This window comes from Chinchilla lanigera, unplaced genomic scaffold, assembly GCF_000276665.1.
Source record: "Chinchilla lanigera isolate Chin_1 unplaced genomic scaffold, ChiLan1.0 scaffold00012, whole genome shotgun sequence".
Classification (NCBI taxonomy): domain Eukaryota; kingdom Metazoa; phylum Chordata; class Mammalia; order Rodentia; family Chinchillidae; genus Chinchilla; species Chinchilla lanigera.
This window is the reverse complement of record NW_004955413.1, coordinates 7,514,477-7,532,710: the sequence shown is the minus strand read 5'-3', so window position 1 is coordinate 7,532,710 and position 18,234 is coordinate 7,514,477. Positions and strand designations below refer to the sequence as shown.

The 18,234-nt window shown below is 36.4% G+C and overlaps 1 protein-coding gene across 1 annotated transcript; it reads right to left on the bottom strand.

The window, feature by feature from the left end:
* Positions 1 to 1,562: 1,562 nt before the first annotated feature.
* Positions 1,563 to 11,924, bottom strand: LOC102005354 (T-cell surface glycoprotein YE1/48-like). Its single transcript, XM_005378928.2, has 6 exons — positions 11,695 to 11,924; positions 11,245 to 11,373; positions 6,459 to 6,656; positions 4,615 to 4,757; positions 3,791 to 3,897; positions 1,563 to 1,627 (listed from the first exon to the last, which is right to left on the bottom strand). Exons 2-6 carry the CDS (start codon positions 11,360 to 11,362, stop codon positions 1,591 to 1,593), a joined length of 603 nt encoding a protein of 200 aa, XP_005378985.1. The 5' UTR covers positions 11,363 to 11,373; positions 11,695 to 11,924; the 3' UTR covers positions 1,563 to 1,590.
* Positions 11,925 to 18,234: the final 6,310 nt, after the last annotated feature.

Sequence of the window (18,234 nt, the reverse complement as noted above, 5' to 3'; positions counted from 1 at the left end):
AGATTTCTAATGTTAGATGGACTTATCCCTGATGTCAAGGTTTTCATAGTAGGTGTCTGCTCCTCAAATGACTTCTCTTGCCAGGACCACCATCACTTCTCTTGCTGGCAATGCCATGCTCCTCTTGCCAGTGCCACTGTATTCCTGTTGCTAGCAAGCTGTCCTGGGGCAGTGAAGGATGCACAGAGCATGGACACACACTCCTCTCACAGGCATCACCATCCCAGGGACAGAGAAGGAAGCACAGAGTGTGCATCTACCCTCCACTCCCCAGCACCACGGTTCTGGGGCAACAGAGGAAATACAGAGGGTGGACCTACACTCCTCTTTACTCCTCCTGCTGGGATCACTATCCCAGGGACAATGGAGGAAGGGCAGAGTGTGTACTTACACTCCTCTTGCTAGCACCACCATCCTGTGGCAATGAAGGAAGCACATAGTGCAAATTCACACTCCAATCTCTGGCACCACTGCCCCCAGGAACAATGGAGAAATGGTGGGGTGTGAACTTACACCCCACAGGCAGGTGTCTCCTTCCTCAGGCAATAGAGTTAATCTATTTCTTATTTATGATATCAAGATGACAGGTATTAAAATGATTTAAGGAAAAGATGCAGACTGTTTATCAGGGTTCTTTAATTGATACTGCAGGTGGTTCAGGAATGCAAAGAAAGAATAATTTTTCAAGGTTACTAAAAAAAAGAGCAACTTCTCCGCAAAGACAAACTCTTCCTCTCTTCTCCAGGAAGAACAATGGCTTCTGACCCCTAAGTCATGTTCCAAAGCATGTTCTCTTCCTTTTCAGGCTCATCTCCCTCAGTTTCCATGAAAGACTAAGTCCTGGAGTCAAAAGTACTTATTTGTAAGTAGTTATAAATTATTACAGGAAACAAACAACAATGACCACATTCCATGTTTACCTTTCTTCCCTGCTACACCCTGAAGCAGGAGAAGGGCTGTCCATTTTCTTTTCACAGGCACAATTGCGGGGCTGATCACAGAATGCATTTGATATTTTTGTTGCAGTTAAAAATGCACATTTTCCATCGGGAAGAAAGAAATGCCTTTTTGCAACATCACTGTAGAACAGAAAATATGTGAGCAACTGTATAATTCTGAAGCTTACCATGACACAAGTAATGAATTTTTAAAACATTCTATTGCTTAAATGAAGTATGGAAAATTAACCATAAATTATCATTAAACATTTTTTTTTCACTTTTAGCCCATTAATAGAATAATGGCCTATAAGCCCCATTTTACTCCAAAATAGCAGTTTCTGTTCAGCAGACAAAAATAATTTGCAATATTGTCAAGTGATTATGAGACAACAAGCCTGCTTTGTTGTTTTTTTTTTTCAATAAAAATAAGAGATAAAAAAGAAGAAACATATTTTTGCCACATACATTACCAAGTTTCATATGCCTGTATTTTAAGAACAAAAAGAGAATTAGAATATAACCCGACATAAAGTTTCTTGATTGATGATTTTGTTTGCTTTACCTTGATCCTCTCCTCATAGGTAACAGATACATATTTGTTAAAAGATGTGACTCCATCGAGCACCCTGCCCAAAGCAGGTCTTCCATTTCAGCCAAATGGTGTATCAAGTGTCAGAACTCCCTTTCTATGGAAGACAATTGAAAATGTTCAATAAGGAAAGACTGGAATCTTCTGAAATCAGTTCATAATCTGGTGAGAAGCAGATTCCCACTCAGGCTGGAGTTTATGTAAAGGTGGGAAGCTCAAGGGTAAGTGAAACACTGATGACAGTTTTTCCCTAGATGGAAATCATAGGCTGAATAATGAATGCACACAAGATGTAGATTCTACATAACGAATCCACCCAAACTGCATAGGGCTGAGGCTCAAAGGGATACATTTTCAGCAAAAATCACACTGGAACTGTCTTGAATCTTGGGTTTAAACAGAAGAGAAGAAGCTCCCATCTCAGAATTCAAAATCAAAGTATTTTTCATGTAATTAAAGAAAGAAAAATAAAGATATAAAGAAGATAAAGGAAACAAAGTAGCTTGTGAGGCATCAGAAGAACACATAGACATGTTAGGAAAGGGCAGACAAACAGTTAACCTATGAAACTTATTATATACAGGTCCAGTAATGAAGTAAATATGGGATAAACAGGGACTAAAAAGCAAGAAATGACCAAGTAGATACTAACTATACACAAAACCATGAAGCACATAGTCAGCATTCTTGGGGTCTTGACTTCACCACCAACTGGTGATACTTATCTCGCCTCTGCCCAAGAAACACAAAGTAAACACATAGCCGCTAATTGGGTAAATGGCAAACTGAAGTTGTGGCCACAACTTCATAAGGCTCACAAGATTCTTCTTTCCAGCAGAGAAAATGTGTTCCTGACCACAAGAACCTCCTGACAGCTGGGCCTTCTTACTGACATCTCACATCTGACCCCACAAACCACACCATCATTGACTAAAGAGTTGATGTGAATAAAGAGTTGGAGTGCATAAGATTTCTTAACCCAAAATTCAGGTGATCCTCACTCCTTGCACCTTCCAAGGTACTAAGTACAACAACCTAACCCATCTCTTTCCTTCTGAACTGTGTCACAGGCTCTAAATGGAATTAATTAACAGCGTGCTTTGAGCGCCCTAATTTAGGCCATGAGCCCTTCTGTTCTCTGACCTCTGGGATGGTCTGCCTGGGAGCATAAGTAGAGGATAGAGTTATATTAAGAAGTCCTTGCAGGCTATCTTTTGCAGGTTTGCAGCCCAGAACTCCAATACTTACAAAATCCCAATTTAGAAATTAAAATGACCCTGATGAAACTGGGCATGGTGATTCATGCTTCTAATCCCAGCATTTGAAAGGGTACAGTGAGGGGATTGCTGGGAGTTTGAGGCCAGCCTGGGCTATGTAGTGAGTTCAATGCCAGCCTGAACTACATAGCGAGACTTTGTCTCAAAAAAAAAAAAAAAAATTAACTCTGAGGAATAGTGCCCCAAGACAAATATAACATTTTCCTTGAGGAAGCCACAACCTTGATCTCAGGTCTCAAATGCTATCCACAGCAGCTCAAAAAGGAAAAAGAGAATTGCTGTAAATCACAAAACTTCAAATACTAGGATCATCAGATACCAAGTGTAAAATAACTGTGTTTATTATCTTTCAAGAAATAAAAACAGCTTAAAATGTGAATAACTACCAAGGTTCTTTGAAAACACATAACAAAACTCCTAGGAATACACATAACAGTTCACACTTCTAACATTAATGAATGATTTTACAGTAGACTAGAATTAAATTTTACAGTAGACTAGAATTAAATTTTACAGTAGACTAGAATTAAATGTAAACCTAAGGGTTTATATAATACTGTGTTTCAAAATGGAAAGTGTTTATGCATGTACATGTTTTTATGTGTATATGTACACATTCTCACACTTACATATTCTAAATAATGTATAAACAAATATATATGTATATATCAGTTGTATAAAGCATACTATATCTCAAGATAGCCAATCACTTTCTATCATCTTAAAATTAATGTTTGCTTTATTCTATGGGCCTATAGCACATACTGTTGAGCAGTGTGCTTTTGTTATGATTAGTAACCGCACAACACTTCTCTTCCTTTTGGAACTTTGCTTTCTCAAACACCTTCACTCATTGTTCCTGTTTTAGTGATCTCCATTTGCAAATAGGATTAGGTATAAGAAGCAAGAGAAGACGCTTTTTAAACACAGTCCTCCCAGAGCTCACACTGATGTTAGACTCTGAATGCGCTCCTGACACTCACGTTCCAGAAGATGTGCCGCTCCCCATCCATTTCCATCTGTTTCCCCCTGTGTCAAAAAACAGCCCAATCCAGTAGTGATTTGCACCAAGCAGGGGTCGAACGAAGCCCTGAAAATGAAACAAAGTACATCACGTAACAAATTCTCAGCTGTTTGGCGAACGAGAAGAAAGCCTGGCAGAGGAGCCCGCTGTTCCTGTGGCCAGAGCTCTGCTGCTCTCCTCATCCCCTCTCCCCTCAATCACTATATTTACATGTTCTGAAGTAATTTCCCACTAGTACATTATTTATTTATTTTAAAAATGGGTATCTGTGTCATAAATTATTAAACATACAGAAAAATGTAAAACCTAAGTATGTCATCCAGCTAGTATGCAGTAAAGATGGAGGTTATCCCCAGGCAGTCTGGTGACTGGGTTCCTAATGGTAACTCCCAGATTATGCTGTCTCCTGGATTTTGGTTGCCAACCTAGGGATAAATAACTACTGGATCCAATTTACCAAAGGACTCAGTTTTATCCAGGGAAAGGCATACTTCTCTGTGAGGGCTCCACTGCAGACACCTTAGAAAGGCTGCTGACTGCAACGACCCAAACTGCTTCCTTAATAAAAACTGCCATTATGACAGATCACATATATTGAGGAGTTAGTAAGTAGCAGAACCATGTGCTTCTCGGTAGGCAGGTGTCTCCTGGGAGACTCCTAAATTACGATTTCAGCCCACACAATAGACACAACACAAAGTGTAGTTGAAGGTCCTATTATCTTAGGCCTAAGAGTGAGAAACAGTCCAAGAGAACAGAGGTGAATGTAAGAGTCTATATTACCAGTTCATCTTTATCATCTATCTTCAGAAGGGATAATCTGTGATTTTGACAAGTCTGCTTACATTTCTCCCAGGTTTTATTGTCTATGATAAAATAATAACATTTTATTCCATAGCAGGTCCAGTGTCCTTCATAAGTTTTGCCTACAACATATAAGAATTATTGAGTTTCTTGTTATCTAAACCAGAGCAATATATTTATCAGCCTTCTGTAACTAAATAAAAATGCCATAGCTCTCAGGAATGAAATACGAAGTTCATCAAGTTTCAAGATCAAGTTCATCAAAATAAAAATGCCATAGCTGTCAGTAATGAAATACGAAGTTCATCAAGATTCTGGAACTGCCAATAGGTATCTGCCCTCCCACATTCAGTGTAGCATTATTCACAAGAGACTGGCATGGAAACAACCTAGATATCTATTGATAGATGAAAGGGTAAGTAAAATGTGTTCACATATGAGGAAGAGTATTCAGCTTCTAAAAAGACATAATTCCTGCCATGTGTGAAGAAGAATGAACCATAAAAATGTTGTGCTTAGTGAAGTAAGCTGGCCATAGAAAGCAAAAATCTTCATGATTCCACTTAAATGAAGTACCTAAAATAGTGAAATTCATAGACGCAAAGATTAAAATGTTGGTGCCCAAGGTAGGTGACGGGAAATAAGGAAATGTTGTTCAGTGTTTAAATTCTCAGTAGCACAAGATGAGTCAGTGCGCGGGATCTGCAGTGGACAATAGTGCCTACAGTCTACAATACTGCATTGAGCACTTAAAAATTTAAGAGTGTTTATCCAGGTTAAATGTTCTCACTGTCAAAATAATTAGAGACATGAGAAAATTTTTGAAGGTGATAGAAACGTCTATTACCTTGATTTTCATGATAATTATATAGGTATATATTTGTCCAAATCTATCAGACTGAATACATTAAATATGTGCATTTTTGTATAGAAATGATAACTTAATGAAGTTGTTTTAAACCATTATCAAATTAATTTTTAAAAAATATTCTATAATATTTTCTAAATATATGAAAGATTTTTGGAACTTTTTATTTTCTTTCCACTTATCTGATAATGTACCAAATTTTTAAACATTATTGATTCTTTAGTAATGAAGATGATAAACGTCTACAACCATACCAAAGTAAGATTAAATACGCAGAAGCTCTCTGGAACACTACATCCTCAAGAAATATTTCACACTCATTGATTAATGAGATCAATTCAAGATAACCAGGTCATTATGGAAGACAAAACTTACTGTGTGGTATCATCACACAGAGTTGCAGGAACATTAGCACTATAGTTAATATTGCAGATGTACTGCAGGGGAGATATAGCTGTAGATATATAGTTACAAATAGACTAAACATCTGAACCCAAAGTAGAATGAAAACACAGATGCACACACACACACACACATTATTTTAATAACAGCATCTAAATAAAAGCTCTGGAGCCCATGTTAGTGTACATATATGTCTAATGACAGGCTCCATACTTCATGGCAACAACAAAATGGGATTTTTTAATTTACTTATGGGAATAGAAAGATTCAGATTTTCAGGGGAGGTTGCAAACTATTTCACTTTCTGGGAGCAGGAGGAATGCAAGAACGGCCTTTAAGTTTAGGGAACTGTAGGGTTCCAAACATGGCCTTGAAGTCCCCGGTTCCCCACTTGAAATAAGCAAATTCTGTCTCAGATCATATTTATAAGGTATAAATGAAAAGATTTTTACTAAATCCATAGATCACTAGTAGTCTAAACTTGTTTATTAGACTTTAAAGCTTCTGGCCTAGAAGAAGTAATGCAGACTTCTATTAAGGATTTCCACCATACCTGTAATTTGCAAAGGTTTTGCAGCAGTTTTATCTTTCCCATGAAATCTGTTTATTGTCTGATCCATTTTATGTTTAAGAATGTCATATTCTAAAGTCCTATTTGTCAAAAGTTCCTTTATTGAACTGTTATTTTGTGTAATGTTAGCTTTCCTGAGGTCTTCTAGAATTTTCTCCTTTTCATTTTTTTCCTGAAAAACTAAAATTAATAATATAGATATGATACAAAATACTGATAGTGAGTAAATATTGAAATTTATGACAAAAGAAAAAGTCTCACTTTGACAAGCAGCTCACATTGTTACTTTAATCAGTAATTTGATATTTAGAAAGGAACACCTTTGTGAATTGACCAAAGAAATGGAAACATCTAATTTCACAGTTAGCAACTTAAATATAGAATAAAATAAAATATCTCAATCATTAAATTTCTTCTTATGTAGTAGTTTGCAAGTTGGAGAAATGTATTTACCAGTCTTCTACAATTCAATAAAGAAACTCATAGTTCAGTAACGATAATATACAGTTTATCAAGCTCCTAGAATGCCTAGATATGTCTGGTATATGCTAATGTTCAATGTACCATTATTTATAATATATATAAGTAACATATATGTAATATATAAAAATAGTACATATATATAGAAGGACAAAAGAATACATAAGGTTTATATACAACAAGAAATATTATTGAGCCCATAAAAAGAAATAAATTGTGTCATATGAGACAACACGTATGCACTTTGAAGATGCTATGCTCAGTGAAATAAACCAGTCATTAGTACGGCCGCTTTGTGATTCCACTTATATGAAGCATCTACAAAAGGGAAACTCATAGAAGCAGAGACTGAAATGGTGGTTGCTCCATGTAGGTGAGAGGGGAAATAAGGAAATGTTCCATGTATAAATACTCAGCAGTGGAAGATGAATAAATTCTAGGGATCTTCTGCAGATAATAATGCCAGCAGTTTATCACACTGTATTCATTTAAAAATTTAATAGGGTTCATCCAGGTTAAATGTTCTCGTTGCAAAAGAAATTTAGAGACATAAGAAAACATTTGAAGGTGATTGAAAATAAATCCATTACCCTAATTGTGATGATGATTTCAAGGGTATACGTGTTTGTCCAAACTTATCAAACTCAATACATTAGTCATGCAGTTTTTTGTGTAGCAATAATACCAACAAATTTGTTGTAAAAATATTTAAATCATGTTTTAAAAAATAATCTGGTATGTTTTCTAAGCATAAAAAAAATGTTTGGAATTTTAAAAATTCTCTTTATTTTGTGATGTACCAAATTGTAAATGTTATAAAGCCCTTAATAAAAGAAGTAATAAATTTCTACTATCATGTAAAAGTGGGATTAAATATCTTGTAAACATTATTATTAATCAGATCAAGTCAAGATAACTGGGTCATTATGCAAAAAAAGTTTTAGGCCATGAAATTGAACATTTTATTTGTCAGCACCAATACTATAGTCAGTCTGGTAGATGTACTGCAGGGAAAGATGGAAGAGAGACAGACAAAGAGAGAGAGAGAGAGAGATAGAGAATTACAAATAGACCAAACATCTAAACTCAAAACAGAATGAAAGCACAGACACCCAAACTAACCTTTATAACAGCATCCAAATGAAAACACTTAAATCTCATGTTAAAGTAAATATATTTTAAAGGACAACTTCCATATTTTGTGTCTGGAACATATAGGTTTCCCTAATTTGCCATTGATTTTGGGCAACTATAGGGTTCTACTACTCCAAATATGGCTCATAGGGCCCCCACCTAGAAACAAACCCACATATCTAGCCCATATCTATAAGGTGAAAAGAAAAAGTTCTCCTATAGATCCAGAGATAAATAGTATAAGTCTTTTAATTGAACTTCAAAACTTCTGTACATGAAAAAAATAATGCAACCTTTTCTTAAGAATTTCTACCATAACTTACCTGTATTTTGCAAAGGTTTTGAAAAGGTCTTATTTTTTCTGTGATATCTGTTCTTCAAAGACAATTCCAGCTCCATTTTTGCCAATGTATTTTATTTTTTAAATGTCATATTCTAATGTCTTATCAAAAGTTCCTTTAATGCACTGTCACTTTGTGTAATGTTGAACTCTTGTCTAAGCTTTCTAGAATTTCCTATTTTTACTTTTCTTGAGTACACTAAAAACTAAAATTAGTAGCATAGATACAATACAAAAAGCGTTTGTAATAAATATTTAAATTTAAGACAAAAGAAAAAACCTTATGTAAACAACTTACATCATTACTTTAATTAGTAATTTGACATTTAGAAGCTAACAGCTCAGTGATCTGACCATAGAAATGGAAACATCAAATTTCTTTCTCATTGTTAGCATCTTACAAGTAAAATAAATACAATAACACATTTAAAGCAAATTATGATAGCACACTTTACCTTTCAGTGTAGTTCATTTATAAAAGTTAGGGCATTATTTACAAATAAATACCAAATTAAAAGTCAATATTTTATTTACAAATAAATACCAAATTAAAAGTCGATATTTCATTCCCTCTTTGGAGAACTGTCATCAACAGAAGTATATGTAGGATCCTAAGTATACAGAGTTCCCAAAAATTGCCCCCAAATCATGGGTTGCTGAAAAGAGACAGACATAAAAATGCCTATGGCACGATTACACTCTCAAAAAGTTCAGAAACAGAGGAGTCTAATTTATAATCGTAAATGAGGATCAGGGTTGAAGGAGAAGCAAGAACTGATGTGATGGTATCCAGGGCCGGGGCAGTTTGGCACTGTGAGCTTCCATTCCGTGATCTGACTCGAATTATATCTGTCCATTTGCTTTGTAAACAATCTAAGAATTACAAGATGTTCAGGCTTTTAAAGTATGATAGAACTGAATAGAAAAGTTTATTTCAGGAGAAAACTTTTTAGGTAGACATGACTTTCCATCAAAAGCAAGAATTTTAAATAATAAAATGCATATTAGCAATGTAGAAATAAAAATAAAATATTGTAACCAATGAAATTTTATGCAGCTTTGTAAATAAATGAAAACTCTGTAATAATATGGCTGAATTCTTCAAATATAATATTTATTATATAAAAGTTTTAACAGAAACACTTAAAACCTTATCATTTTCTCCTCATTATCTATAAAAAGCACATTAGAATTCTTGTGACCTTAGGATACCAAGGACTCGTTCCAAGTTTTATTTCCCACACTAATGGAATAACAACTTTTGGAATACATAAAGCACTCCCTTTGATATGTTAAAGGAAGTTGATGGATTTCTATCCAGAAGCCACATGAATTTTTAAATATGAAAATGAATTTACATATTTGCATACATATAAACATCCAAGATGTGACCAAAACATAGCATGTGTTTAAAAAATTTACAATAAAATATACATCATCATTAATCTTTCTCAGAGTACTTCCCCTTGCTTCAAACACACTTATCCCATCGTGCTTGCCACTGTCTAGGGAGCTGTGTGACTCCTCTTTCATCGGTATTTTAATTGCACTACCATGGCTGCCTAGATGCTTTGAATTGCTTCAAAATGTTAACCTTTCATGGTGATTTTGACTTTCAGGAAGAGCTAGAAGGCACTTGATGCTAGATCCAGTAAGTAATGAAGATAAGGATACACATGATGTTTTTATTTAGCAAAAGTTGTCATAAATATTTTTTAATTCATTAAAGATATCAATGCAACTGAAAAGAAACAGGAAAGAGGACTTGTAGAACTGCTTCAGAAAGTGGGAAGAATGGCAGAGTAAGCATGCTTGAAATAAGGGGAGTATCTGAGGAAGATTAATGGCAGCATGCCTTTCTGTCATAAATATTTTAAACACTCACTGTATTTTATGATTGCTCCTCAGTACATAAACCTATCTATTACCACTGGTTGCCACATATACAAAAAACCCCACTTATATAAACAAGCACAGAAAATCACTGAACAAAACCTCTTCTCTAGAATACTACATTTATCTCTCACTTTATACAAGTAGGAAATTTGATAATATTGGTGCAAATATTGTAATTTCAAATGGGTATGTCTTCTTATTGTTTATCAGAAAGGAGTGTCCTCTTGCTTTATTTATGAGCATCTTGATCCCATCTTTTTAGTTTGCTTTAGTTTCCCCTGAAGGAAATCTATCATCATTTTGAAAGGCTTCTGCTAGAAAGAAAATATAGTCTGCAAATATCAGAATTTTGAAAATCATCATATATCTTTTTGATTTTTTTTTAATCAAGGAAGACTGGTTCTGCTCTTACAGTACTGCAGTAAGAAATTTTTAAGAAATTCTTATAAAGTTAATTTCTAAAAAAATAAAGTAAATTTCTTTATTTTAAGTATATAACATTTAGAACTAGGATAATATAGAATGAAACAGATTTTGCCACAAGAAATTAATAAAATAATAAAATATTTTGAGAAGAATATTTCATTAAAGACCCAAATGTCTGAAGTCAGTGTCTGTCACAGTACAGTATACACAGCACAGTATATTACAACTTTCAAAATTAATTTGTATTTCTTAAGGATTTTCAGCCTTCTAAAGCATATATTTGCTTATGAAATTAGGATATATGTATATAATTTTAAAAAATGCAAACTAAAGTCTTTCAATTTTTATATTTTTGAAGAATTCAGAATAGCAATTCCACATTCCATCCAAGTATATGAATTAAAATGAGAACTCTTGATAATTTGGAATGTTTAAAGATATGTTCTATCATGAATATGGTATATCCCTTTATGCTCTCAAAAATATACATACCGAGAATAACAACAACCACTGTCACCAGCATGGAGACTTTACAGATAAAGAAGATGATTCCCAGGAGTGCCGCAACGGGCTTCTCAGGCGGTGATGGGAAATCTTCAGGGTCAAGCATGGCTCAGATGACTAAGCAGGAGGGAGCGAGCTATTTAGAAAGTTTACATACAAGCCCACAGAACAGGAAATCACACAGATAAACCTGAATCCCAAGCCTACTCCCACAAGTGCAATCTGTCTCTAGAACACCTATTTTCAGTGAGTATAATGCTCCATAATTGTTGACTCAATGACAAGAAATTTCAACAAATAAAATTAACCTTCACATTTTAAAGAATGACACAGCTCAAGTCAGAGCACATGAGCCTGTTGGCCACTTTTTACCCACATGTCTCTGCCCCAACTTCACAGCCTAGAAGAGGTACATAACGGATCGATGAAATGTTTTACCTTTCCAATTGTAGACATTGTCATTCCCTGTTGCTCCTGTGAAGCATTTTGGAGTTGTAAGTTTAACAGCGCATGGGTTTTCTCCTGCTCACTCATTGAAATGGAAGTTTTAGTGCTCGTAAGTTTGCTGGGCAGCTTCTTTGGCTCTCTGTCCAGAACCAGTTCCAAGGGAATCATTCTTCAGACGCTCATCCCTGAAGCTGAGTGAGGTCAGGGACTGTGCTACCATGATGGGCCTTGGAAGTTACCAAATAATACTGTAAATTTATTGAAAATAAACTACTACTGTTCAATCTATGTCAGTATCTGAGGAATTATATTTGGCCTTCTTTATCCAACGAAATTTTTAATAGTCTATACTGTCTGGGCTACATTTAAATTAGTACATTATTATTCAAATATTCACAGCATACGGATTCTAATATCTAAAATTGATAGTACATTTTCAACACGCTTATAGGTTTCTAAATGATATTGATTAGCAAGTTGAAATGTGTATGGATGCCCTTGAAAAGTTCTCAACAGGCAACAATCAGAATCAACCAGTGTAATTCTTGTCTTAGGATCTTTCCTTGAATTATTTAAGTAAATATATCAACATTCTCCTTTGATTTTATTTTATATGAATTATACTCAATTACCTTACATAAAGTTTTTGCCAGCTCTCAATAATTGAGTTGGACTAGTACAGCGATTGGGGGAGGAGCAACACATTCCTCCTGTTGGCAGAAAGTCACACTTCCTTTAGTGGGAAGCCCTGGTTACTCAAATAAGAAGTCCTGCCACGGATGAGTTTATAAAACGATGAAATTTAATAGCAAAATTTTGGGACCGGAACAAAAATATCTGTGATCTTCATAGCCTGTCCTGTGAGGCTCAGAGTGAGTCAAGAGCAGAAAAAGCGTATTTCTTATCAATGTGTCACTTAAAGTTAGCAGGAAACTCTCACACTTGAGCTGTTTTGAGATTGGTTTGGCTCATCACACATTGCCAGATGACAGGACACTTTGGGCTCTTGCTGAAGGGACGGTGTGTACTTCTAAGTTGTCATTTTGCTTGTCCATTTCCAAGGATCTCAAAAAAACTGTTTACACATCTTGTAAGAGTTGTTTCTACCACAATCACATTGTATTGCTAAAGAAATCTCCACTTTTAAGTCCTGATTTAAATTAGGCTGTTTTAAATCTTAGCACTATATCACTTCTGAATTTTTTTGGTTCTTGAGATTGAAACTAAGTCCTTGTACATAGTATGGGCAACATTACCACCACATTTTTTAACCTCTTGTAGCAGACATAAAAATCACCATTGCCCACCTTAAAGATGTTCCAGTTGATACAGAAAAAATTAAAATGAAACTTTCAATAATTTTTCTAAATATTAGAAACATAATTTTAAAATATTGGAAAAATAAGAACTGCTTTCCAAAATATTGGAAAAATAAGAACTGCTTTCATCTGAGAAAGCTATGCCAAAAAAATTAGAGCAAACCTCACAATAAAAAGCAAAGTATTAAATAATTCCCATGAAATAGGGAATGATGTACAAATAAGTTTATGGCACCTCTTATTCAGCAATTAGATCTGAAACTCTTCAAATAAAGTAAATTTCTCAAAAAGTTATTGTTCCTGGAAATAATTGAATGTGTGCTTCTTTCTAGATGAAATAGCCATTAATACAGAAAAATTCGGAAGTGTTTTGTTTGGAAATGGTAGGATCGATATACCATATTTGACCCCCACAGACTCAGGGTCCCAGCCTTCCCACTGCCAGAGCAGACCAGGCAGCCCCAGGCTCCCAGCTGGCGCCAGCAGCCAAGGAGCCCAGGCAGTACTCACAGACCCAGCCTTGGCCGGGTGCGCTCAACCTGTGTCTTGCCCAGCTGCAGGGAGTGAAGAGGGACGCTCTTGGTCCACACATAAGTACCAAAGCTTCCTTTTCAGTATGCACATATTTGTTATTATGACAGTATTAAAGGGGTGGGAGGGCTCTGTAGACTGCAGGTTGGCCACATTTGCTGTGATGTCTGAGCCGATACAGCACCAAAGGAGTCCTGGTGGCGGGAGACTTCAGGCTGCCTCAGCACTGAGCTGACTCCTGCAGATCCCACCTCCATGCTCCCATCTGCATTCATGGACACCAGTCCCGCTCAGCCAGGCAAGACCCTGTGGCCCCAAGCTACAGAACAGATGCTGCAGAGTCTAGCTCCAGGCTCATCCTACACTCCAGGCCACATCAGTGTCAATCTAGATCATTTGGTCCCAGCTTCAGGTTGACAGCAAAGACCAAATGTCAGCAAAGGTCAGCCCTGCTGGAGTCAAGCACCTTCCAGTGCATGGACTTGGGCTCCAGGCTTGTGCAGAACCACATTAAAACCCTCCAAACCCAATTTCCAGGGTTACCTCAGCGCTAGACAGCCCCAGGTTCCAGACCCATTTCCCTGGCCCCCGGATTGACTGTTGTGCTAAATCCCCCTGAGCTTACCACTAGGCTTAGGCTCCCTTGCAGCTTTCTGTGCTGAAAAACACTTAGCACGTGGTTTGTCGCGACGTTATACAGCTCACTGTGAAATACCAGCGCCATAGCACACCATTACTTTGGCTCCTTCCCTTTGTCCTTCCCCTCACTACTTTGCTTTTTCCCTCCTAAGTAAAGGAGGGAAATTTTTGTTTTTTCTCCAAATGTCCAGGGAAAAATGAAATTTGTGTTGGTTTCTTTTGTAAGATATGTCTGGTATTTTCCGTATCGGTGTTCTGTGTGTTTCCATTTTCAATTTTAACCCCTTGACGTAGTTCAAAGAAATCCAGGTTTTATTCTGCATTTAATACCTTCTTTCGCTGAATTTATTCCATTTTGTGCTACTGTTCCTTAGTTCACCTAAGTATTCTTTGACTGTTTCTACGTGTGATTTGGCATTTTAAATTAATTTTATAGATGACAGATATCTAGCGCCCAGGCTCTTTTCTTAGATGAAGCGCATGCTCCCTTCCCTGCGGTGTCCTGGAGTGCTTCCAGCTCAGGACCACATTGTCAGCGTGACTGTAAGTATAACCTCGTCTGCAGCTCTCTTGCTCAAGTAGAGCTGAAATCTCATCTTTTGTTTCTGCTGCCGCTGTTCACCCTGGACTATGGCGTTATTAAGTTAAAAACACTTTCACTGACTGTTTGCTTTGAAGTCTGAAAAGTCCCCGATTTCAAGGTCTATCTTTACTCATTTTTTGTCTTGTCTTTTTTTATCAACATCTAAATTAATACTAAAAATATCTAATTAAAATATCTATCTAGATCTAGGTTGGAGATACAAAGAAAGCTTGTTTTCACTGAAATGTAAAGCCAGCCATCTGAGATGGTGCTATCAGCCCTCCGGTAAAGAGAGGAACAGCAGGTCTGGGTCCCATTGCCTCTCAGCAGCCTCTGCCCTCCTAGGTTGGGAGAGCTTGATTTGGGTGTATTCACAGTCAAGGTTAAAACTGCAGCTACAGCAGTGAAGGAATGATATTAAAAAAAAAAAAAAAAAGAGGTGAGGAGAAGAAAGAACAGAAATGCAGAAAGACTGGAAAGCGTATTAGCAGAAAAACAATAAGTGCTTTTTTAAAAAGTTCAAGAACTATCAGAGATATAAATGAATTTCAGGAAGAAGGAAAGAAGGAAAGAATTTCAGAAAGAAGGAGATGACAACATAAATGGCCAGTGTTTGGGAAAAATTTATTCATTCCTTAAGGTAATCAGTCTCTGGATAGCTCAGTTTTCTAGTTGTTGGGACAAAACACCCAACATCTGCAATTGGAAGAAGAGATTCATTTTGGGTTCACGGTTTCAAAAGTTTTATTCTGTGATTCCCACAGTTCAGCACAGAAACATCACCGTGAAGAGCATGGTGGGACAATGCTGCTCACTTCAGGGCAGCTGACAAGCACAGTGAACAATACCTACAAGCTCCAAAGGCCCTAGTGGCTCATCTCCAGCTGTGCCCTGCCTCCTACCAGCACATGTAGTTATGAATTTCAGGGGGATACTTCCTCAGAGGAAAACAAGACACCTAGGGTCCAATCACCTCTCCAGTGTCCTCTTAACTCAGTCAAGTTGGCAGCTAAGCTTCACCATCACATTCCGTCCTTTGTCAGCTTGACAACCAAACATATTTCCACAGCCACACTGCTTCTCTAAATATAGCAACCGCAAGATCAAACTTCCATCTGAAGTGATGTAACTATCCTGCTTATAACCCAAAACACACAGATACTTTCCCTACAGTTTCAACAGCTCCACATTTCTCAAACATCATAGAGAAGAAAATAATCGACAGCCTAGAACATGCCAAATTTATTGAGGCAGGGCACCACAGTAGTTTGGAGAAAAAGGTATAATTAGAAGAGTCATTAACACAATATTCCATAAATATTTTAACTTGCCCAGTTTGCTTGGGAGCCTCATTACTGTAACATTTAGGTAAATACTCCATCATAATGGAGGCATATGTGGAAGAGTCAGTAATGGGAGGAGGGAAATTTAAAAGTGTTTTATGAAGAATTGAGAATAATCTGTTCCATATACTGACATGAGAGATGTGTTTCTGATCTGTTATCCAAAATAATAAAATCCATACCTCTGTACAGGAAAAATTTTCAACTGTTTATTACTAAAATATGTTAATTATAGATCTTATGTTTTAATTTTTTGCTCAGGGAATATAAATGTACACGGTTTCAAGTGAATCAAATGTTACTATGCTAGTATTTTAATTTATATATGTGTATCCATAGGTAATACTGGCAAAATCCAAAGAAATCTAAACCTGAAAACAGACTTATTCTCAAGGATTGTAATAAGGAAGCATAGATTTCAACTTGTACATTATATTTTATTTGATTTTGAATTCTACCTTTTTAAATACATGGGAGCAAGCACTGTAGTAAAAGAACAGTTACTGTTGTATTGTTGTTTGCTTTGGCATAAACTTGTAATCCCAGAACTTTGGGAGGCTATTGCAGGAGGATCTCAAGTTTGATCCCAGCCTGGGTAACTGAGTGATGTACTAAGACCCTATTTTTAAAAGATAGCTGGGAATGTACCTCAGTGTGAAGGCTCTGGATTTAATCTCCAGTATTTAAAAACAATCCATGGGCCAAGAGTTCATTGTTTTTCTAATGATATTTGTGTAAATAGCAACCATGAAAGTCTTCTTTAAAGCATTACTGAAGCCCTTCCTACAGCAATTCAAGGGTTGTGCCTCATGTCAGAACCATGACAGGCACTACAGTCATTCTGGCACAATGGTCTTTAATATTTTCTCCATGGCATCATATGAGTGGGGTGTTTTGTTTGTCTTTATGCATCAATTTCTTCCATCCACAAGAAAGCTGCTGTCTAAGTGCTCTATCAGAACACAAAATTCTAGGTAAATGGACATCATAGAAAACATGATTCTAGTATCTATAATCCAATCAATGTTTTATGGTTTTCATGGTTTTTTTGTATGTATGACAAATTCTTCTTCTTGTCTCAGTAGGTAACTATTGTCATCATTCTGAAGTTGGTGTGATTTCCTGTGGTCACACTTGCCAGAATGATAAGACAAATGACGCAGTTAAAGTGATACTGATTGGCCGCCCCCACACTTTTGGTCTCCTTCTTTCCTGTCTACATTATGTCCACTGCTTCTTGATCAGGCACACTGCTCTTAGACCCTTAATACCTTCTGCTGTAGCTTCTTTTCCACCAGACACAGTGTTCCCTCTGCCCTTTACCCACCCCCACTTTATTCTCCAGCTCTTATGGCCACTTCAAGGCTTAGTATAGGTGTGAACTGCTATTTCAAGGGTCAGTGACTCTGTGTTTGGAGTTATTCCATAGTGTACAGTGTCAGCCATGCCTTTATACCCACAGAGTGAACGGAGCTGACAGTTGAGGTCTGAGTGAAACAGGGGGCTGAGTTCCTATCAGAATCCAAAGATTTCCATTAAAAGTTTAACCTCCAAACTTACAGTAACTAATGATTAATGACCACTATCCTATGCACCCCAATACTTGATCCTAGTATTTCTGAGTTCTAGAGTGATTAATACCCTAGGTTATCACATTAAAATTAAACCACTCTCATAACATATTTCCACTTAACTATTTAATTACATTTTACCTTTTATATATGATGAAATGAGTCTTCAATTGGCTTATATAACCTACTCAAGTTTAAAACTCCAATAGAAACAGAAGCAAATATTTGAATCTAGTGACTTTTATCACATCATATTTAGCAACCTGAATAACGGAAACAGAAACATTACCTGACCAGGATTGAGTAGAATTTTAGTTTTAAATGTTAAATAATCTATATTTGAATTTTCACTTTCTTTAGATTTTGCTGCAATTTTCCTGGACTCTCTATGTGCTTAGCTCTCCTTTGGTTATCTCCCCAGTGCCGTACTTTTGACACTAGTGGGGCGGATGTGTTGATTCTGAGTTCAATTCATTTTTAAGTATCATTCAACTTTTATAAACCTAGTTACCACCTGGTTCATCCACCCATGTGTTCATTCACCC